At 45.1% G+C, this 23,987-nt stretch overlaps 1 protein-coding gene across 5 annotated transcripts in view; it reads left to right on the top strand.

Annotated features, from left to right (window-relative positions):
- The window catches only part of LOC139548261 (arf-GAP with Rho-GAP domain, ANK repeat and PH domain-containing protein 1-like), a 124,513-nt gene that overhangs the window by 25,052 nt on the left and 75,474 nt on the right, over positions 1-23,987 (top strand). For all 5 annotated transcript variants that reach the window (XR_011669683.1, XM_071357814.1, XM_071357812.1 and 2 more), the window contains 11 exons: positions 2,164-2,297; positions 4,285-4,364; positions 4,455-4,555; positions 4,857-5,015; positions 5,098-5,167; positions 5,350-5,470; positions 10,369-10,583; positions 14,081-14,187; positions 16,636-16,835; positions 16,970-17,055; positions 17,370-17,552. Coding sequence is in view for 4 of the 5 variants with exons in the window: in XM_071357814.1 (XP_071213915.1) it covers positions 2,164-2,297; positions 4,285-4,364; positions 4,455-4,555; positions 4,857-5,015; positions 5,098-5,167; positions 5,350-5,470; positions 10,369-10,583; positions 14,081-14,187; positions 16,636-16,835; positions 16,970-17,055; positions 17,370-17,552 (1,456 nt within the window). In the remaining variant the exon portion in view is untranslated. The remainder of the gene's footprint in view (positions 1-2,163; positions 2,298-4,284; positions 4,365-4,454; positions 4,556-4,856; positions 5,016-5,097; positions 5,168-5,349; positions 5,471-10,368; positions 10,584-14,080; positions 14,188-16,635; positions 16,836-16,969; positions 17,056-17,369; positions 17,553-23,987) is intronic.

Genomic DNA, 23,987 nt, shown 5'->3' with positions numbered 1-23,987 from the left:
AGAAACATTATCCTGTGAGCGCCTGTACCCACAAAACATCTCAGAGCATGAGTGCAGATCTAGGATGTGTCCATATAATTTTATTCGAAAAGCCCAAACTGATCCTAGATCAGCTATCCTACTCTGAGATGCATTGTGGATACTGGCTCAGTGGATACTGGCTCAGTGGATACTGGCTCAGTGGATACTGGCTCCGTGGATACTATACTGGCTCAGTGGATACTGGCTCAGTGGATACTGGCTCAGTGGATACTGGCTCAGAGCCTTGTGTGCCAGAGCAGGGACACAGTGTACCAGTGATGTTCGTTATCTGTGTTCCAGACTAGGAGTCCTTGGTGCTCACAGGAAAGGCCCTGGCTGCCTGCTTTAGGGGTCTGCTGCAGCATACACACTGGGCCCTGGGGAATGAACGAGAGAGAGAGACTGTTAGGTCTGTTGTAGATAAGATGTGTGAACGTTGGGTCTGCTGTAAGCACATTTTCACATACTGTATGTTTTGTGGTATGCCTGTGGGCGGGGTGAGTTGGTGTGTGTAGGCGAGGGCGGGAAGGGTCATTGTTTCTGAAGCTTAACGATGTCCGCTGGACGGATACAAAGAGGTTATATTTAGTTCTCCTACTCCGTGCTTCCACCTCTCTGACCACCTCTCTGACCATCTCTCTCACTTCCTCCTGCCCCTGCTGATCTGGACAGCCTGGGCCATGGTACCCCAGATCGTATGTGTATTGGTGTATATCATCACCCCATGGCGTGTGTGTGCATGTCCCTCTGTCCGTCTTGTCAGTGCTTGACTTGGGAAGGACCTCACCAGAGCAGAGTACCAACACCTCATGTTCTACTGCTTGACTTCCTGTTCCTTTTATAGAATATTAACTCAACAGTATTGTGGAGTCCCTGTTCCTCTTATAGAATATTAACTCAACAGTATTGTGGAGCTCCTGCAACTAAATATCAATAGTACCGACACCCATTTCAGGCCAAGTCAAGCACTGCATCATGTACTAACTCTGTGTGACTGAGGGGAGGGGGCAGCAGGAAGAGAAAAGGGGAACATGGTCAGTATTTACAGAATACTATCCAGGCCAGTGCATGTGTAGCTGTTGCTGAGATGATTTGACATCAGTCTTATGTTGACTGGTGATAGATTTGTATACATATTTATGTCCCATTGTGCTCTGGGGTGCTGTTATTTGTGTGTGGAGTGAGAGGTGGTTTCAGTGACATGGGTGGAGATGGACTTCTCTGACAACTCAAACTGAATTCTTCCGCTTCTCTGTCGTTCGCTACAAACTCCGTCTGAGATATTGAAGTCGTTTGTGGTGACGTCAAAATGAGGGGTGTTACACAAAACATCAGCGATTGGATCATCTTTAACCAATCGGAGCTTCAAAGCCAATGACACATTTTCAAACGCTGCTTTACCCACGTGTTCTGGCTCTGACCCAACACATCGTTTTCTGGGACCAATCAGACGGTGTTGAATGGATTTCCATTTTAGAAATCGTCAGGGAGGTACTCCGATCCAGACTCATTGTTGAGAAGAAACGTCCATGGGCGTGGCGTAGCGGTTGGCGGGAGCAAGGAGTTTGGGTAGCCAGGCAAGAGATAGACAGAGAGAATCATTTAGGGAGTGTGAGGGTTGTCACAAGGTAACAAAACAAAAGCCATCACCTACAGAGAGATGAACCTGGAGAAGAGTCCTCTAAGCAAGCTGGTCCTGGGACTCTGTTTACAAACACAAACAGACCCCACAGAGCCACAGGACAGCAACACAATTAGACCCAACCAAATCATGAGAGAGAAAAAAATATATATAATTACTTGACACATTGGAAAGAATTAACAAAAAACCAGAGCAAACTAGAATGGCATTTCTACACAGTGGCAGAATACCTGACCACTGGGACTGACCCAGTTGGGTTATGGGTAGAGTTAAGGTTAGGTTGGCTGAAGAGAGAGATGGATTATTACAGGACTTCAGCATTCATTTCTCTCATGGATGAATGTCAGTCTGAGTGAGATACTGAAGAGGAGAGCCTGGAGAGGATTAGAGGATGGATAGTCTCACGACTGTTTCCTGTCTTCAACCAGCCCTTGGTGACAATGGTAACAATGGACCCCCCCCCCTCCCTCCCTCCCTCCCTCTGTCAACCCTCTCTCCAGCGATGCTCCCGTCGATGAGCCGCACACGGACCTAACTCCACCACCCCCGCCTCGGACCAGGGTACCCAACACGCCAGTCGACACGCAGCCTGCTCTGCCCATGAGAAGGATCCCCCAGCCACCGCCTGAAATCAGTGAGCATACTAAACCCCTCCCTTCCATCCTTAACCCCACCCCTAACTCCCTAACCTCACCTCTCCCTGATTTAACCCCACCCCTAACTCCCTAACCTCACCTCTCCCTGATTTAACCCCACCCCTAACTCCCTAACCTCACCTCTCCCTGATTTAACCCCACCCCTAACTCCCTAACCTCACCTCTCCCTGATTTAACCCCACCCCTAACTCCCTAACCTCACCTCTCCCTGATTTAACCCCACCCCTAACTCCCTAACCTCACCTCTCCCTGATTTAACCCCACCCCTAACTCCCTAACCTCACCTCTCCCTGATTTAACCCCACCCCTAACTCCCTAACCTCACCTCTCCCTGATTTAAACCCACCCCTAACTCCCTAACCTCACCTCTCCCTGGTTTAACCCCACCCCTAACTCCCTAACCTCACCTCTCCCTGATTTAACCCCACCCCTAACTCCCTAACCTCACCTCTCCCTGATTTAACCCCATCCCTAACTCCCTAACCTCACTTCTCCCTGACTTAACTCCACCTCTTTCCCCGTAAGTCCCTAACCCTACAATCTACAAACTCCTTCACCCCTAACCCTACAATCTACAAACTCCTTCACCCCTAACCCTGCAATCTACAAACTCCTTCACCCCTAACCCTACAATCTACAAACTCCTTCACCCCTAACCCTACAATCTACAAACTCCTTCACCCCTAACCCTACAATCTACAAACTCCTTCACCCCTAACCCTACAATCTACAAACTCCTTCACCCCTAACCCTACAATCTACAAACTCCTTCACCCCTAACCCTACAATCTACAAACTCCTTCACCCCTAACCCTGCAATCTACAAACTCCTTCACCCCTAACCCTGCAATCTACAAACTCCTTCACCCCTAACCCTGCAATCTACAAACACCTTCACCCCTAACCCTACAATCTACAAACTCCTCCACCCCTATCCCTGGAATCTCCTCCACCTCTTCACCCCTATCCCTGCAATCTCCTCCACTTGTCTTCTACATGTTTTTCTATGGTTATGTCGTTATTAAAGTGTTCAGTTGATGTTGGGATGTCTCTCTCTGTCACTCTGTTTTAACTGTAATTGGACCTATGTAATATAAAAAATAACTAGATAAAGTTATGCTGACATGTTGTTTCTGACTTTGTCTACTAGTGGAATGATGGCAAGGTGTGGACAGAGACTGATATACAGTAACTGTTGTCTTGTTGTTAGACAGCATGATGGCAAGGTGTGGACAGAGACTGATATACAGTAACTGTTGTCTTGTTGTTAAACAGCATGATGGCAAGGTGTGGACAGAGACTGATATACAGTAACTGTTGTCTTGTTGTTAGACAGCAGATACTGTTACAAGTCTTTCTTCAAACAGACCCTTCTAACACTGATGCTGCTGAACCTGTCCTGTCTCAGGGACTGTGACTGTAGCTCAGAAGTGATCTCTGAACTCTCATGTCTTCTTCTCTTTTCTATCTCCCTTTCTCTGTCTCTCTCTCTGTCTCCGTGTATGTTTCTTTGTCTCGGTGCTTCTCTCTCTCTCTCTGTCTCCGTGTCTGTTTCTTTGTCTCGGTGCTTCTCTGTCTCTCTCTGTCTCCGTGTCTGTTTCTTTCTCTTTGTCTCGGTGCTTCTCTGTCTCTCTCTCTGTCTCCGTGTCTGTTTCTTTGTCTCGGTGCTTCTCTGTCTCTGTCTCCGTGTCTGTTTCTTTATCTTTGTCTCGGTGCTTCTCTGTCTCTGTCTCCGTGTCTGTTTCTTTCTCTTTGTCTCGGTGCTTCTCTGTCTCTCCCTGTCTCCGTGTCTGTTTCTTTGTCTCTCTGTCTCGGTGTCTCTCTGTCTCCGTGTCTGTTTCTTTGTCTGTCTCTCTCTGTGTCTGTTTCTTTGTCTCGGTCTCGCTCTGTCTCGCTCTGTCTCGCTCTGTCTCGCTCTGTCTCCGTGTCTGTTTTTTTGTCTCTCTGTCTCGGTGTCTCTCTCAGGGTCAGGTGACAGTTCAGATGACTATGAAGATCCAGACCAAGTCTACTCCAAGCCCCAGTCTGTGAACATGGCAGACAGAGTAAGAGTGTGTGTGTATTGTGAGTATGTGCTAGAGTGCTGTAATGTTATTGTGTTGCTGTGTCTCAGTGACGGCTGTGTTGTCCTATAGGATGTGTTCCTGCCAGTGCCGGGGTTGGGGAAGGAACGGTACGACTCTCTTTGCAGCGACGATGAACTATTGGACGATGACAACGAGCCAATCAGCAGCCAGTGAGTCTCCCCTGACCTCTGGTGACATCTTTGTTCCTGTAGCGAGAGAGGGAATAACTCTTTCTCTTGCTCTCTCTCCCCTGCTTTCGTTCTCATTCTCTCTTTCTCGATCTTTCTCTCTTTCTCTCTTTCTCTCTCTCTCTTTCTTTCTTTCTCTCTCTTTCTTTCTTTCTTTCTCTCTTTCTCTTTCTCTCTCTCTCTTTCTTTCTCTCTTTCTTTCTTTCTTTCTTTCTCCTTTCTTTCTTTCTTTCTCTCTCTCTTTCTCTCACTTTCTCTCTTTCTCTCTCTCTCTCTCTCTCAGTCGGAGCTCGTGGCAGGACTATGGTCTGAGTACGCTCCAGGGTAGTGTCTACCTGCCGGTCAGAGGCAGGGTCCTAGCCCCGCCCCCTAGAGATGGCCCCTCCCCTGAACCCTGCCCTGTTCTAAAGATTGGCTGGCTGGATAAGAACCCAACCCAGGGGTACATAACACACACACACACCACACACACACACACACACACATCCAGTATATGACCCCTAACTGTGTGTATGTGTGTGCAGGTCTCTGTACTACCAGAGGAGATGGGTGAAGCTGGATGTTGACTACCTGAGATACTTTGACAACGACAAGGTGCGGTAGCCATCAGCCGTCTACACAGTCCTGTTAGTCTATACATTAACTAGGTCATGATGTTAGAGTGGATTAGTGTTTCTCTGTATTGTGGTTTCTCTGTTGATGGTCTGGCTGTGTGTGTGTGTGTGTGTGTGAGAGAGAGAGAGCGGTCCTATGAGTCATGGTGTGTTGTGTTACAGGAGGTATACTCTAAGAGGATCATACCAACGGCTGCCATTACGGGGGTGACCAACGTGGGGGAGCAGAAGTTTGAGGTGGTCACAGCCAACCGAACCTTTCTCTTCAAAGCTGAGAGCGACTGTGAGTCCGTGTGTGTGTTCATCCTTTGTTGCTCTTCTCTAGTTGTCAGCCCAGAAGCCTTGACCACAAGTAAACACAGCAACATGGTTGAGCCATGGTTGAATACACCTAGGTCCCTCGGTGCGCTCTTCTCTTCTACTGTTAGTCAGATGATAAGTACTCTGTGTTTCTTTATAGAGACCTGTGGTGGGGTGGTTGTGTAACAGAGAGATGAGAAACAGCTAGAGTTCTCATCAGGCCTGACAATTACAGCCCGGTCCACCCCAAGCCCGGTCTGAAATCACAGAAATGTAATGAGCCCGAACCCCGATTTCTAGAAAACAGTATATTGATTTAAACTAGTGTTGAGAACAATGCGGCTGGCGGAGGCGGGTCTCAGCTGAGTGAGGAGACGAGGAAACAGTTCTGGTCTTACAGAAGCGAGGACAGAGGAAAACTTACCTTCGTTATGATCAATGACCAAATTATTTGAAAAAAGTAGGCTAATGCAATTGAAGCCATGTATCATATTGTTGCTTAGTGAAACACCCAAAGTCCTATCAATAATAATGAAAGAGATGGTCATATCAGCACCATTTAGATGATACGAGTGTGGGGGACTCTTGATAAATCAATCAATGTCAATTGGTTTTCACTGATTCTCCGTTTGGATATTTGGTAACAATTAGGCTGGGGGAAATGTTAGTTAAGGTAGGGGCTAATGATCATATTTCTTCTAGTTTTCTCATAGATTAGCTGATCAGAACAGTTTGCTAGCATGTTATGTAGCTTAACAAGTGGATTTTGCTCATCACTCTCGTAGTAGTCTGTGCTAGCAGACGATATTGCCACTGCTATTTGCCACATCTTCAATTTAAGCCTACTAGAAAGTGTGCGCCCTCAGGCCTGGAGGGAAGCTAAAGTCATTCCGCTACCCAAGAATAGTAAAGCCCTTTACTGGCTCAAATAGCCGACCAATCAGCCTGTTACCAACCCTTAGTCAACTTCTGGAAAAAATGGTGTTTGACCAGATACAATGCTATTTCACGGTTAACAAATTGGTCAGTGTGTGTGTGTGTGTGTGTGTGTGTGATAGATTAGCTGATCATAACAGTTTGCTAGCGTGTTATGTAGCTTCACTCTCGCAGTAGCCTGCGCTACTCCCAACCTAAATGTGATTTTGATTCACCAAATCTCCCGTCTGTATATTTGGTTAATTGATCTCTGGCTGGGCAAATAAGTGGAGGTGGTATAGCTCATTTTATTAGTTTACTCATCTATCACTGATCAGAAACATTTAGCTTGCAATAACGTATCCTAAATCAAGTGTATTACATATAGTCAAATTCAAGCTGCTTTATTGGCATGACAAACATTGTCAATATTGCCAAAGCAACAATGTATACAATATACATTGTAATAAAATTATAAACAATAACAAATAATAATATAAAATGGTAATAAATAATAATACAAAAATAACAACAATAAAATGTTAACAGTCAATAGTAGAAATGTAATAAATATAAAAAGCTAAACATGGAAAATTAAACTATAACTAACTTATAACTAAGTAACTGTCATCTTCACCATTACATCAGTACTACAACTACCATCATCATTACCAGTACTACAACTACCATCATCATTACCACTACTACCATTACATCAGTACTACAACTACTATCATCATTACCACTACTACTACCATTACATCAGTACTACAACTACTATCATCAGTACTACAACTACTACCATTACATCAGTACTACAACTACCATCATCATTACTACTACTACTACTACCATTACATCAGTACTACAACTACTATCATCATTACTACTACTACTACTACCATTACATCAGTACTACAACTACTATCATCATTACCACTACTACTACCATTACATCAGTACTACAACTACTATCATCATTACCACTACTACTACCATTACATCAGTACTACAACTACTATCATCATTACCACTACTACTACCATTACATCAGTACTACAACTACTATCATCATTACCACTACTACTACCATTACATCAGTACTACAACTACTATCATCATTACTACTACTACTACTACCATTACATCAGTACTACAACTACTATCATCATTACCACTACTACTACCATTACATCAGTACTACAACTACTATCATCATTACCACTACTACTACCATTACATCAGTACTACAACTACTATCATCATTACCACTACTACTACCATTACATCAGTACTACAACTACCATCATCATTACTACTACTACTACCATTACATCAGTACTACAACTACCATCATCATTACTACTACTACTACCATTACATCAGTACTACAACTACCATCATCATTACATCATGCTGTCATTACTATCACCCTACTACCCGTACCACTACTACTACTACCACCATCACTAAACTGCTGTCATTACCATCACCCTGCTACCCATACCACTACTACTACTACCACCATCACTAAACTGCTGTCATTACCATCACCCTACTACCCATACCACTACTACTACTACTACCACCACCACCATCACTAAACTGCTGTCATTACCATCACCCTACTACCCGTACCACTACTACTACTACCACCATCACTAAACTGCTGTCATTACCATCACCCTGCTACCCATACCACTACTACTACTACCACCACCATCACTAAACTACTATCATTACCATCACCCTGCTACCCATACCACTACTACTACTACCACCATCACTAAACTGCTGTCATTACCATCACCCTGCTACCCATACCACTACTACTACTACCACCACCATCACTAAACTGCTGTCATTACCATCACCCTGCTACCCATACCACTACTACTACTACTACCACCACCACCATCACTAAACTGCTGTCATTACCATCACCCTACTACCCGTACCACTACTACTACTACCACCATCACTAAACTGCTGTCATTACCATCACCCTGCTACCCATACCACTACTACTACTACCACCACCATCACTAAACTACTATCATTACCATCACCCTGCTACCCATACCACTACTACTACTACCACCATCACTAAACTGCTGTCATTACCATCACCCTACTACCCGTACCACTACTACTACTACCACCATCACTAAACTGCTGTCATTACCATCACCCTGCTACCCGTACCACTACTACTACTACCACCACCATCACCACTAAACTGCTGTCATTACCATCACCCTGCTACCCATACCACTACTACTACTACCACCATCACTAAACTGCTGTCATTACCATCACCCTGCTACCCATACCACTACTACTACTACCACCACCATCACTAAACTGCTGTCATTACCATCACCCTGCTACCCATACCACTACTACTACCACCACCATCACTAAACTACTATCATTACCATCACCCTGCTACCCATACCACTACTACTACCACCACCATCACTAAACTGCTATCATTACCATCACCCTACTACCCGTACCACTACTACTACTACCACCACCACCACCACTAAACTGCTATCATTACCATCACCCTACTACCCGTACTACTACTACCACCACCATCACTAAACTACTATCATTACCATCACCCTGCTACCCATACCACTACTGTTTGGAATGATAAACAACAATAATAATAGAATTAACAATAATAGTCATAACAATAATACTAATAATAAGTAAGTTACTATTTACTATGCAGATGTTCTTATTCAGTGTCCCTCAGGCTATGGCAGGCAAATACATATTTGGCTGAAAGAGGAGCCATCATAGTCTATAGTAGCCTTATATAATCTATCAAGCTGTGAGAGCGCGTCCTGTTTCATCGGTCTTAACTTCAATATAATCAATCATTCATGTAGGCTAATTACACAGCATACGAGTCATTCACGCCTTTAAATACAGTCAAGCATTTTATTCTGAAATGAAATATCAAAGGGAGCCTTGAATAATTAAACAATAAATGATTGACTAGAATAATCGCTTAAAAGCCCCGTGTTTTGAATGCATGTTTGATTAGTAAAACATTTGTATCCGTTATGGGTGTATTCTGGGTAGTTTACAAGGGCCGCCAAGGTGGGTGGGTGTATTTTGGGTAGTTTACAAGGGCCGCCAAGGTGGGTGGGTGTATTTTGGGTAATTTACAAGGGCCGCCAAGGTGGGTGGGTGTATTTTGGGTAATTTACAAGGGCCGCCAAGGTGGGTGGGTGTATTTTGGGTAATTTACAAGGGCCGCCAAGGTGGGTGGGTGTATTTTGGGTAGTTTACAAGGGCCGCCAAGGTGGGTGGGTGTATTTTGGGTAGTTTACCAGGTCCGCCAAGGTGGGTGGGTGTATTTTGGGTAGTTTACCAGGTCCACCAAGGTGGGTGGGTGTATTTTGGATAGTTTACCAGGTCCACCAAGGTGGGTGTATTTTGTTAGGCTGTATGGGCGTTAATAGATGCCATTAGAATATGCCTCCTTCTGATTCGCTGTCTTGTGGATCATCATTGTCCCCAGTGCACTCCAACCTATTCTTATGGCAATTTGAAACATTTAAATCAGAAAAAATATTTTTATCATGGCCACAAATGTCTCTGGCCCAGCCAATATTGTAATCCTGGCGCTGCTGAGTGAGACTGTGTCAGCTAAAATGTGCAAAGACACACACAGTTGTTTTGTTTCTCTTAACACAAAACGGCAAGCCTGAAACCCACCCGTTCTGAATCAGCTCCATCGGGATGAAAATGAGAACTGTAGAAACAGCAACTCATCTGCCCATAATGCAGACATCAGCATCAAGCTGTTCATATCACGCTGCTGCATGCTAAATCACTCCGTGTGTGTGTGTGTGTGTGTGTGTGTGTGTGTGTGTGTGTGTGTGTGTGTGTGTGTGTGTGTGTGTGTGTGTGTGTGTGTGTGTGTGTGTGTGTGTGTGTGTGTAGCTGAGAGGAATGAGTGGGTAGCAGTGCTGCAGAACTTCACTAGGGGGCGCCAGGAAGGCAGCAGGGAGATGACCTCATTGGTCCCGCCCTCCTTTCTGACCCCTGGTTCACCCCTGACCCCTGAACAGCAGGGCTACCTGGAGCTGAGGGGCCTGCGCTCCAAACTCTACACAGTCGTCTCCGGAGACAAGGTCTTCCTCTACAAGAACATGGAGGTGTGTGTGTGTGTGTTTTCAAAGACAAATATGTACATACTCCATACATTTGAAGCCTAGTCTGTTTGGTCCTAGGGCTATTTGAAACAATGGGTGTTTCTCAATACCAATACTACCGTGCTCCACACGCTCATGCTTTGAGTGCATTCTCCGACCATGTTCTCTTGAGTACGTTGTTGTGAGGACGAGTGTGGAGAACGCATAAAACAATCCATTTGAGAAGCACTCGCACTCCCCCAACTGTATTACCTCACGCTGCTCCTCCCCCTACTGTATTACCTCACGCTGCTCCTCCCCCTACTGTATTACCTCACGCTGCTCCGCCCCCTACTGTATTACCTCACGCTGCTCCGCCCCCTACTGTATTACCTCACGCTGCTCCGCCCCCTACTGTATTACCTCACGCTGCTCCTCCCCCTACTGTATTACCTCACGCTGCTCCTCCCCCTACTGTATTACCTCACGCTGCTCCTCCACCTACTGTATTACCTCACGCTGCTCCACCCCCTACTGTATTACCTCACGCTGCTCTTCCCCCTACTGTATTACCTCACGCTGCTCCACCCCCTACTGTATTACCTCACGCTGCTCCTCCCCCTACTGTATTACCTCACGCTGCTCCTCCCCCTACTGTATTACCTCACGCTGCTCCGCCCCCTACTGTATTACCTCACGCTGCTCCTCCCCCTACTGTATTACCTCACGCTGCTCCGCCCCCTACTGTATTACCTCACGCTGCTCCTCCCCCTACTGTATTACCTCACGCTGCTCCGCCCCCTACTGTATTACCTCACGCTGCTCCGCCCCATTCACTGAACCTTCTTCCAGCCAGGACAAATGTTTTACTTCATAATTATCAGCTAGAATGAGTAAATGTGAATCATAGTAATCTAGCTAGCCAGCTAGTTAAACAGGCAAAAATGACCTAAAATGAATATTATGCAAGATTGATGTCAATTCTTCGTGGGTAGCTAGCTACCAATTCTATCTGGCTAGCTAACAGTACTAGAAGCCAGCCAGCTTGCCCTATTTACCTATTATGGGCTTGTGATCTACGGTACGTAGGCAGTTAAACATGCTAAAATTAACAAAGCATTTATTTATTAACGTATCAAGATAAAATATTGTAATCAGGCAACATATGAGATGTGAATAGACAACATTTCTCTCGCTTTAACTCAAATAATGTCCGTCAATACATTTTGCATAATTTTTTAGTTTTGGCTATTTGGTTCGTTCCACTAAATGAGTGCCTTTTGTGTCCGTTTGATATTTTGAAGTAGAAATTGTGTATATATAATAATAATAATCCAATAATAGAATTTTAAAAGCCTGTTATGTTACATAAAGTGCCCTTTAATACAGACCAAATGGAGAATTCAATAAAGGCCTAAAGTAAAGTGCCAAAATTCAAGTGTCTCTCCGTCAACCCTGTGTCACTTCTAGGAAGATTTCAAACCTATTGTTTTTGTGGGTAGATCAGTTTAAATATGGCAGATTGTAGTTTCCATCAATTTAATTGTCTGCATTATTTCCAGTTCCCAATATATATATATATATACAGTGGGGAGAACAAGTATTTGATACACTGCCGATTTTGAAGGTTTTCCTACTTACAAAGCATGTAGAGGTCTGTAATTTTTTATCATAGGTACACTTCAACTGTGAGAGACGGAATCTAAAACAAAAATCCAAAAAATCACATTGTATGATTTTTAAGTAATTAATTTGCATTTTATTGCATGACATAAGTATTTGATCACCTACCAACCAGTAAGAATTCCGGCTCTCACAGACCTGTTAGTTTTTCTTTAAGAAGCCCTCCTGTTCTCCACTCATTACCTGTATTAACTGCACCTGTTTGAACTTGTTACCTGTATAAAAGACACCTGTACACACACTCAATCAAACAGACTCCAATCTCTCCACAATGGCCAAGACCAGAGAGCTGTGTAAGGACATCAGGGATAAAATTGTAGACCTGCACAAGGCTGGGATGGGCTACAGGACAATAGGCAAGCAGCTTGGTGAGAAGGCAACAACTGTTGGCGCAATTATTAGAAAATGGAAGAAGTTGAAGATGACGGTCAACCACCCTCGGTCTGGGGCTCCATGCAAGATCTCACCTCGTGGGGCATCAATGATCATGAGAAAGGTGAGGGATCAGCCCATAACTACACGGCAGGACCTGGTCAATGACCTGAAGAGAGCTGGGACCACAGTCTCAAAGAAAACCATTAGTAACACACTACACCGTCATGGATTGAAATCCTGCAGCGCATGCAAGGTCCCCCTGCTCAAGCCAGCGCATTTCCAGGCCCGTCTGAAGTTTGCCAATGACCATCTGGATGATCCAGAGGAGGAATGGGAGAAGGTCATGTGGTCTGATGAGACAAAAATAGAGCTTTTTGGTCTAAACTCCACTCGCCGTGTTTGGAGGAAGAAGAAGGTTGAGTACAACCCCAAGAACACCCTCCCAACCGTGAAGCATGGAGGTGGAAACATCATTCTTTGGGGATGCTTTTCTGCAAAGGGGACAGGACGACTGCACCATATTGAGGGGAGGATGGATGGGGCCATGTATCGCGAGATCTTGGCTAAAAACCTCCTTCCCTCAGTAAGAGCATTGAAGATGGGTCGTGGCTGGATCTTCCAGCATGACAACGACCCGAAACACACAGCCAGGGCAACTAAGGAGTGGCTCCGTAAGAAGCATCTCAAGGTCCTGGAGTGGCCTAGCCAGTCTCCAGACCTGAACCCAATAGAAAATCTTTGGAGGGAGCTGAAAGTCCGTATTGCCCAGCGACAGCCCCGAAACCTGAAGGATCTGGAGAAGGTCTGTATGGAGGAGTGGGCCAAAATCCCTGCTGCAGTGTGTGCAAACCTGGTCAATAACTACAGGAAACGTATGATCTTTGTAATTGCAAACAAAGGTTTCTGTACCAAATATTAAGTTCTGCTTTTCTGATGTATCAAATACTTATGTCATGCAATAAAATGCAAATTAATTACTTAAAAATCATACAATGTGATTTTCTGGATTTTTGTTTTAGATTCCGTCTCTCACAGTTGAAGTGTACCTATGATAAAAATTACAGACCTCTACATGCTTTGTAAGTTGGAAAACCTGCAAAATCGGCAGTGTATCAAATACTTGTTCTCCCCACTGTATATATAATTTTGTATATACAGTGCATTCGCAAAGTATTCTGACCCCTTGACTTTGTCCACATTTTGTTACGTTACAGCCTTACTCTAAAATGTATTAAATCGTTTTTCCCCCTCATTAATCTACATACCATACCCTATACTGACAAAGCAAAAACTGTTTTAAAAAAAAAACATTTTAGCAAGGCTGCCTGTGTAAAGACACACTAAATAACAAATAGTTAAATATGCATATATTTGAACCCAGCTCTGATCATGAACAAGAGCAGATCTGATTGGTTGCTGTAGTGGGTGATGTCAGCTGTGTAATGTGTGCGTTCTGTTTCCAGGACTACCGCCTTGGCATCGGTATCACGTCTATCGACATGAATGTAGGAAACGTGAAAGTCACTGACCGCCGCAGCTTTGATCTGACCACACCCTACCGCATCTTCAGGTTTACACACACACACCCTACCGCATCTTCAGGTTTACACCCACACACCCTACCGCATCTTCAGGTTTACACCCATACACCCTACCGCATCTTCAGGTTTACACCCATACACCCTACCGCATCTTCAGGTTTACACCCATACACCCTACCGCATCTTCAGGTTTACACCCATACACCCTACCGCATCTTCAGGTTTACACACACACACCCTACCGCATCTTCAGGTTTACACACACACACCCTACCGCATCTTCAGGTTTACACACACACACCCTACCGCATCTTCAGGTTTACACCCATACACCCTACCGCATCTTCAGGTTTACACCCATACACCCTACCGCATCTTCAGGTTTACACACACACACCCTACCGCATCTTCAGGTTTACACCCATACACCCTACCGCATCTTCAGGTTTACACCCATACACCCTACCGCATCTTCAGGTTTACACACACACACCCTACCGCATCTTCAGGTTTACACCCATACACCCTACCGCATCTTCAGGTTTACACCCATACACCCTACCGCATCTTCAGGTTTACACCCATACACCCTACCGCATCTTCAGGTTTACACCCATACACCCTACCGCATCTTCAGGTTTACACACACACACCCTACCGCATCTTCAGGTTTACACACACACACACCCTACCGCATCTTCAGGTTTACACACACACACCCTACCGCATCTTCAGGTTTACACACACACACCCTACCGCATCTTCAGGTTTACACCCATACACCCTACCGCATCTTCAGGTTTACACCCTACCGCATCTTCAGGTTTACACCCTACCGCATCTTCAGGTTTACACACACACACCCTACCGCATCTTCAGGTTTACACCCATACACCCTACCGCATCTTCAGGTTTACACACACACACCCTACCGCATCTTCAGGTTTACACCCATACACCCTACCGCATCTTCAGGTTTACACCCATACACCCTACCGCATCTTCAGGTTTACACCCATACACCCTACCGCATCTTCAGGTTTACACCCATACACCCTACCGCATCTTCAGGTTTACACCCATACACCCTACCGCATCTTCAGGTTTACACCCATACACCCTACCGCATCTTCAGGTTTACACCCATACACCCTACCGCATCTTCAGGTTTACACACACACACCCTACCGCATCTTCAGGTTTACACCCATACACCCTACCGCATCTTCAGGTTTACACCCATACACCCTACCGCATCTTCAGGTTTACACCCATACACCACACACACATTCAGAAACACAACCAGCAAGGTTAGAGAGGGAGTGTTCAGCTTGACCGTGTGTGTGTGTGTGTGTGTGTGTGTGTGTGTGTGTGTGTGTGTGTGTGTGTGTGTGTGTGTGTGTGTGTGTGTGTGTGTGTGTGTGTGTGTGTGTGTGTGTGTGTGTGTGTGTGTGTGTGTGAGAGAAGAGGAAGTATCAAACCGTGAGGGTCTGAGTCAAGCTGTTCAGAGGCCACTTGTGTGAGAGGTCCGACATTTCTCAGTGTTCAGAGACTTAGGGTTAAGGTTAGAATTAGGTTTAGAAGCTAGGTTTAGAATTAGGTTTAGGAGCCAGGGTTAAGGTTAGAATTAGGTTTAGGAGCTAGGGTTAAGGTTAGAATTAGGTTTAGGAGCTAGGGTTAAGGTTAGAATTAGGTTTAGGAGCTAGGGTTAAGGTTAGAATTAGGTTTAGGTTTAGGAGCTAGGGTTAAGGTTAGAATTAGGTTTAGGAGCTAGGGTTAGAATTAGGTTTAGGAGCTAGGTTTAGTATTAGGTTTAGGAGCTAGGGTTAAGGTTAGAATTAGGTTTAGGAGCTAGGGTTAGAATTAGGTTTAGAAGCTAGGTTTAGGAGCTAGGGTTAAGGTTAGAATTAGGTTTAGGAGCTAGGGTTAGAATTAGGTTTAGAAGCTAGGTTTAGGAGCTAGGGTTAAGGTTAGAATTAGGTTTAGGAGCTAGGGTTAAGGTTAGAATTAGGTTTAGGAGCTAGGGTTAAGGTTAGAATTAGGTTTAGGAGCTAGGGTTAGAATTAGGTTTAGAAGCTAGGTTTAGGAGCTAGGGTTAAGGTTAGAATTAGGTTTAGGAGCTAGGGTTAGAATTAGGTTTAGAAGCTAGGTTTAGGAGCTAGGGTTAAGGTTAGAATTAGGTTTAGGAGCTAGGGGTTAGGGTTAGGGGTTAGGGTTAGGAGTTAGGGCACGTAGCCTAGTGGTTAGAGCGTTGGGCTAGTAATCAAATCCCCGAGCGGACAAGGCAAAAATGTGTTGTTCTGCTCCTGAACAAGGCAGTTAACCCATGGTTCCTAGGCCATCATTGTAAATATGAATTTGTTCTTAACTGACTTGCCAAGTTAAATAAAGGTTAAATAAATTAAAAATATAATAATAATGTGTCTGAATTATGTGTCTCCACAAGGTTAGCTGTACAAGACTGTGTGTGTGTGTAGTTTTCTAGCGGATTCGGAACAACATAAGGAGCAGTGGGTAGAAGCGATGCGTGACGCGATTGGAGAAGCTCTGTCCAATAGCGAGGTGGCTAATCAAATCTGGGCGGAGCCTAGCAACAGTTGCTGTGCCGACTGTGGCGCCGACAAACCTGAGTGGGCTGCCATCAACCTGTGTGTGGTGGTCTGCAAACGCTGTGCAGGTCAGTGTGTTTACTGTCATCAGATAGTATTAGAACTTTCAGATCCACTGACCTTTGGTTGGACCTGTTTCTCTATTATACACAGAATGCAGTCATAGAATTATGTATTTTTTGCGTGTGTGTGTGTGTTGTAGGAGAGCATCGGGGATTGGGCCCCAGCATCTCTAAGGTGCGCAGTCTGAAGATGGACAGGAAGGTGTGGACAGAGGAGCTTATACAGGTACACACACACACACACACGCACAGCTATGTTTTACTATACTTGTGAAGACTTTTTGAGGACCAACAATTGATTCCCATTCAAACTCCTATTTTCCCTAACCCTAAAACATTAACCCCTAATTCTAACCCTGACCCTTAACCTAACCCCTAAGCCTAAAATAGTATTTTTACAAGTGTCCTCACTTCTCAACATTTTTGTTGATTTAATATTCTTGTCAAGACTTCTGGTACTCACAAGAATACTAAAACAGACACACAGACAGACAGAGATTTGGTGTCCCTATCTAACCTCCCCCCTCACCTGTCCCCCAGGTGTTCCTGTTGCTTGGAAACGAGCGTCTGAACAGGTTCTGGGCGGCGAACATCCCTCCCAGCGAGGCGCTGAGTCCGACCAGCTGCAGCGAAGACCGCCGACGATTCATCAGCTCCAAATACAGACAGGGCAAATACCGCAAATATCACCCCCTCTACGGCAACCAGAGAGAGCTCAACAACGTAAGAACAACCTTTATATAACCCTAGTCGGACCTACCTCCAACCTAACCTTAACCCTTTATATAACCCTAGTCGGACCTACCTCCAACCTAACCTTAATTTAACCTTTATATAACCCTAATCTGACCTACCTCCAATTTAACCCTTTATATAACCCTAATCTGACCTATTTCCAACCTAACTTTAACGCTAACAGTATCCATACCCCTACAGTTTCTATGTTCACTCTCTACAAAAACAATATCGGTGATGAGATAAGAAAGTGTCAAATTCATTTATTTGCAGATGACTCTGTCATGTACTCTATCGCTTCAACGGCTGCCCAGGCATTATCACTATTGGAGACAGATTTTAAGATATTACAAGGGTCTTTTATACAGCTGAAACTTGTTTTAAATGCAAAGAAAACACATTTTATGATTTTTAATAGGTTCAAAAAGTTGGTTGAAAATACACTTGCACTTACGAGCTTAGATGGTTCTCGAATTAATCAGGTCTCTGCATATAAATACATAGGGATATTGTTGGATGATAAACTGTCTTTTAAAATGCATGTTGAAGAACTTTGAAAAACGGCTAAAAATCAAGCTAGGTTTCCTCTATAGAAACAGGACATGTTTGTCCTCTACAAATAGAAGACAAATTGTGCAAGCTACTTTTATGTCTGTTATAGAATATGGGGATATTATCTACATGCTACGGCGTCAACACTTAAATCGCTGGATGCTACTTGTCATTGCTCACTTAGGTTTATTACGGGTGCTAGCTACAGAACTCACCACTGTGTTTTATATCAAAATGTGGGTTGGACTTCGCTGTCCATGAGACGAGAACAACATGCTCTCGTGTTTGTCTATAAAGCACTTCTGAATAAACTACCTTCTTATTTATCATCACTCATCAATATTAGAATTATAATTCCTAAAACCAGGTCTCAACATGGATTACACTTGAGGCCCATGTGATTTCCACAGAGTTGGGTATGGCTGCCTTTTCCTGTTACGCTCCCTGCCTATGGAATACCCTGCAGACTAAACTTAAACTTGAGACTCTTGTCCCTCTTGCCCATTTTAAACATTTATTGGAGGATTTTTATTTTTGTATTGCCTGTAACTGTTTTGGGTAATGCAAGTTCTTGTGCTGTTAGGGGAATAACCTATGTGTAAATGTAATAATCTGCTGCTGTATTTTTTTGTGTTATCTGTGATGGTTTTGTTTGTCTTGTGTAGTTTCTTAATCATTGTACCTAAACTGTATGTGTAAACATGTATACGCAGGGCCCAGCTGTAAAAGAGACCTTGGTCTCAGTCTGTGTTCCTTGTTGAAATAAAGGTAGAATAATATTACCCCTCCAGTATCTAGAGTATACCCCTCCAGTATCTAGAGTATACCCCTCCAGTATCTAGAGTATACCCCTCCAGTATCTACAGTATACCCCTCCAGTATCTACAGTATACCCCTCCAGTATCTACAGTATACCCCTCCAGTATCTACAGTATACCCCTCCAGTATCTACAGTATACCCCTCCAGTATCTACAGTATACCCCTCCAGTATCTAGAGTATACCCCTCCAGTATCTACAGTATACCCCTCCAGTATCTACAGTATACCCCTCCAGTATCTAGAGTATACCCCTCCAGTATCTAGAGTATACCCCTCCAGTATCTAGAGTATACCCCTCCAGTATCTACAGTATACCCCTCCAGTATCTACAGTATACCCCTCCAGTATCTACAGTATACCCCTCCAGTATCTAGAGTATACCCCTCCAGTATCTACAGTATACCCCTCCAGTATCTAGAGTATACCCCTCCAGTATCTACAGTATACCCCTCCAGTATCTACAGTATACCCCTCCAGTATCTACAGTATACCCTTCCAGTATCTACAGTATACCCCTCCAGTATCTACAGTATACCCCTCCAGTATCTACAGTATACCCTTCCAGTATCTACAGTATACCCCTCCAGTATCCATACCCCTCCAGTATCTACAGTATACCCCTCCAGTATCCATACCCCTCCAGTATCTACAGTATACCCCTCCAGTATCTACAGTATACCCCTCCAGTATCTACAGTATACCCCTCCAGTATCTACAGTATACCCCTCCAGTATCTACAGTATACCCCTCCAGTATCTACAGTATACCCCTCCAGTATCTACAGTCTACCCCTCCAGTATCTACAGTCTACCCCTCCAGTATGTACAGTATACCCCTCCAGTATCTACAGTATACCCCTCCAGTATCCATACCCCTCCAGTATCTACAGTATACCCCTCCAGTATCTACAGGATACCCCTCCAGTATCTACAGGATACCCCTCCAGTATCTACAGTCTACCCCTCCAGTATCTACAGTATACCCCTCCAGTATCCATACCCCTCCAGTATCTACAGTATACCCCTCCAGTATCTACAGTATACCCCTCCAGTATCTACAGTATACCCCTCCAGTATCTAAATCAAATCAAATCAAATTTTATTAGTCACATACACATGGTTAGCAGATGTTAATGCGAGTGTAGCGAAATGCTTGTGCTTCTAGTTCCGACAATGCAGTAATAACCAACAAGTAATCTAACCTAACAATTCCACAACTACTACCTTATACACACACACAAGTGTAAAGGGATAAAGAATATGTACATAAAGATATATGAATGAGTGGTGGTACAGAACGGCATGGCAAGATGCAGTAGATGGTATAGAGTACAGTATATACATATGAGATGAGTACTGTAGGGTATGTAAACATAAAGTGGCATAGTTTAAAGTGGCTAGTGGTACATGTATTACATAAAGATGGCAAGATGCAGTAGATGATATAGAGTACAGTATATACATATGAGATGGGTAATGTAGGGTATGTAAACATTATATTAAGTGGCATTGTTTAAAGTGGCTAGTGGTACATTTTTACATAATTTCCATCAATTCCCATTTTTAAAGTGGCTGGAGTTGAGTCAGTATGTTGGCAGCGGCCGCTAAATGTTAGTGGTGGCTGTTTAACAGTCTGATGGCCTTGAGATAGAAGCTGTTTCTCAGTCTCTCGGTCCCGGCTTTGATGCACCTGTACTGACCTCGCCTTCTGGATGAAAGCGGGGTGAACAGGCAGTGGCTTGGGTGGTTGTTGTCCTTGATGATCTTTATGGCCTTCCTGTGACATCGGGTGGTGTAGGTGTCCTGGAGGGCAGGTAGTTTGCCCCCGGTGGTGCGTTCTGCAGACCTCACTACCCTCTGGAGAGCCTTACGGTTGTGGGCGGAGCAGTTGCCGTACCAGGCGGTGATACAGCCCGACAGGATGCTCTCGATTGTGCATCTGTAGAAGTTTGTGAGTGCTTTTGGTGACAAGCCGAATTTCTTCAGCCTCCTGAGGTTGAAGAGGCGCTGCTGCGCCTTCTTCACAACGCTGTCTGTGTGGGTGGACCAATTCAGTTTGTCCGTGATGTGTACACCGAGGAACTTAAAACTTTCCACCTTCTCCACTACTGACCCGTCGATGTGGATAGGGGGGTGCTCCCTCTGCTGTTTCCTGAAGTCCACAAACATCTCCTTTGTTTTGTTGACGTTGAGTGTGAGGTTATTTTCCTGACACCACACTCCGAGGGCCCTCACCTCCTCCCTGTAGGCCGTCTCGTCGTTGTTGGTAATCAAGCCTACCACTGTAGTGTCATCCGCAAACTTGATGATTGAGTTGGAGGCGTGCATGGCCACGCAGTCGTGGGTGAACAGGGAGTACAGGAGAGGGCTCAGAACGCACCCTTGTGGGGCCCCAGTGTTGAGGATCAGCGGGGTGGAGATGTTGTTACCTACCCTCACCACCTGGGGGCGGCCCGTCAGGAAGTCCAGGACCCAGTTGCACAGGGCGGGGTCGAGACCCAGGGTCTCGAGCTTGATGACGAGTTTGGAGGGTACTATGGTGTTAAATGCTGAGCTGTAATCGATGAACAGCATTCTCACATGGTTATTCCTCTTGTCCAGATGGGTTAGGGCAGTGTGCAGTGTGGTTGCGATTGCGTCGTCTGTGGACCTATTGGGTCGGTAAGCAAATTGGAGTGGGTCTAGGGTGTCCGGTAGGGTGGAGGTGATATGGTCCTTGACTAGTCTCTCAAAGCACTTCATGATGACGGAAGTGAGTGCTACGGGGCGGTAGTCGTTTAGCTCAGTTACCTTAGCTTTCTTGGGAACAGGAACAATGGTGGCCCTCTTGAAGCATGTGGGAACAGCAGACTGGGATAAGGATTGATTGAATATGTCCGTAAACACACCAGCCAGCTGGTCTGCGCATGCTCTGAGGACGCGGCTGGGAATGCCGTCTGGGCCTGCAGCCTTGCGAGGGTTAACACGTTTAAATGTTTTACTCACCTCGGCTGCAGTGAAGGAGAGCCCGCAGGTTTTGGTAGGGGGCCGTGTCAGTGGCACTGTATTGTCCTCAAAGCGGGCAAAAAAGTTGTTTAGCCTGTCTGGGAGCAAGACATCCTGGTCCGCGACGGGGCTGGTTTTCTTTTTGTAATCCGTGATTGACTGTAGACCCTGCCACATACCTCTTGTGTCTGAGCTGTTGAATTGCGACTCGATTTTGTCTCTGTACTGGGACTTAGCCTGTTTGATTGCCTTGCGGAGAGAATAGCTACACTGTTTGTATTCGGTCATGCTTCCGGTCACCTTGCCCTGGTTAAAAGCAGTGGTTCGCGCAGTATCTACAGTATACAGTTCGCGCAGTATCTACAGGGTACAGTATACCCCTCCAGTATCTACAGTATACACCTCCAGTATCTACAGTATACCCCTCCAGTATCCATACCCCTACAGTATCTAGAGTATAACCCTCCAGTATCTACAGTATACCCCTCCAGTATCTACAGTATACCCCTCCAGTATCTACAGTATACCCCTCCAGTATCTACAGTATACCCCTCCAGTATCCATACCCCTCCAGTATGTACAGTATACCCCTCCAGTATCTACAGTATACCCCTCCAGTATCTACAGTATACCCCTCCAGTATCCATACCCCTCCAGTGTCTACAGTATACCCCTCCAGTATCTACAGTATACCCCTCCAGTATCTATAGTCTACCCCTCCAGTATCTACAGTATACCCCTCCAGTATCTACAGGATACCCCTCCAGTATCCATACCCCTCCAGTATGTACAGTATACCCCTCCAGTATCTACAGTGTACCCCTCCAGTATGTACAGTATACCCCTCCAGTATCTACAGTGTACCCCTCCAGTATCTACAGTATACCCCTCCAGTATCTACAGTATACCCCTCCAGTATCTACAGTATACCCCTCCAGTATCTACAGGATACCCCTCCAGTATCTACAGGATACCCCTCCAGTATCTACAGTGTACCCCTCCAGTATCTACAGTATACCCCTCCAGTATCTACAGGATACCCCTCCAGTATCTACAGGATACCCCTCCAGTATCTACAGTGTACCCCTCCAGTATCTACAGTATACCCCTCCAGTATCTACAGTATACCCCTCCAGTATCTACAGTATACCCCTCCAGTATCCATACCCCTCCAGTATCTAGAGTATACCCCTCCAGTATCTAGAGTATACCCCTCCAGTATCTAGAGTATACCCCTCCAGTATCTAGAGTATACCCCTCCAGTATCTAGAGTATACCCCTCCAGTATCTACAGTATACCCCTCCAGTATCTACAGTATACCCCTCCAGTATCCATACCCCTCCAGTATCCATACCCCTCCAGTATCTAGAGTATACCCCTCCAGTATCTAGAGTATACCCCTCCAGTGTCTACAGTATAACCCTCCAGTGTCGACAGTATAACCCTCCAGTATCTACAGTATACCCCTCCAGTATCTACAGTATACCCCTCCAGTATCTACAGTATACCCCTCCAGTATCTACAGTATACCCCTCCAGTATCTACAGTATACCCCTCCAGTATCTACAGTATACCCCTCCAGTATCTACAGTATACCCCTCCAGTATCTACAGTATACCCCTCCAGTATCTACAGTATACCCCTCCAGTATCCATACCCCTCCAGTATGTACAGTATACCCCTCCAGTATCTACAGTATACCCCTCCAGTATCCATACCCCTCCAGTGTCTACAGTATACCCCTCCAGTATCTACAGTATACCCCTCCAGTATCTATAGTCTACCCCTCCAGTATCTACAGTATACCCCTCCAGTATCTACAGGATACCCCTCCAGTATCCATACCCCTCCAGTATGTACAGTATACCCCTCCAGTATCTACAGTGTACCCCTCCAGTATGTACAGTATACCCCTCCAGTATCTACAGTGTACCCCTCCAGTATCTACAGTGTACCCCTCCAGTATCTACAGTATACCCCTCCAGTATCTACAGTATACCCCTCCAGTATCTACAGTATACCCCTCCAGTATCTACAGGATACCCCTCCAGTAACTACAGGATACC

The sequence above is a fragment of the Salvelinus alpinus genome, chromosome 21 (genome assembly GCF_045679555.1).
Source record: "Salvelinus alpinus chromosome 21, SLU_Salpinus.1, whole genome shotgun sequence".
NCBI classification, from domain to species: Eukaryota; Metazoa; Chordata; class Actinopteri; order Salmoniformes; family Salmonidae; genus Salvelinus; species Salvelinus alpinus.
The sequence above is the reverse complement of the archived record's forward strand: the minus strand, read 5'-3'. Positions and strand labels throughout refer to the sequence as shown.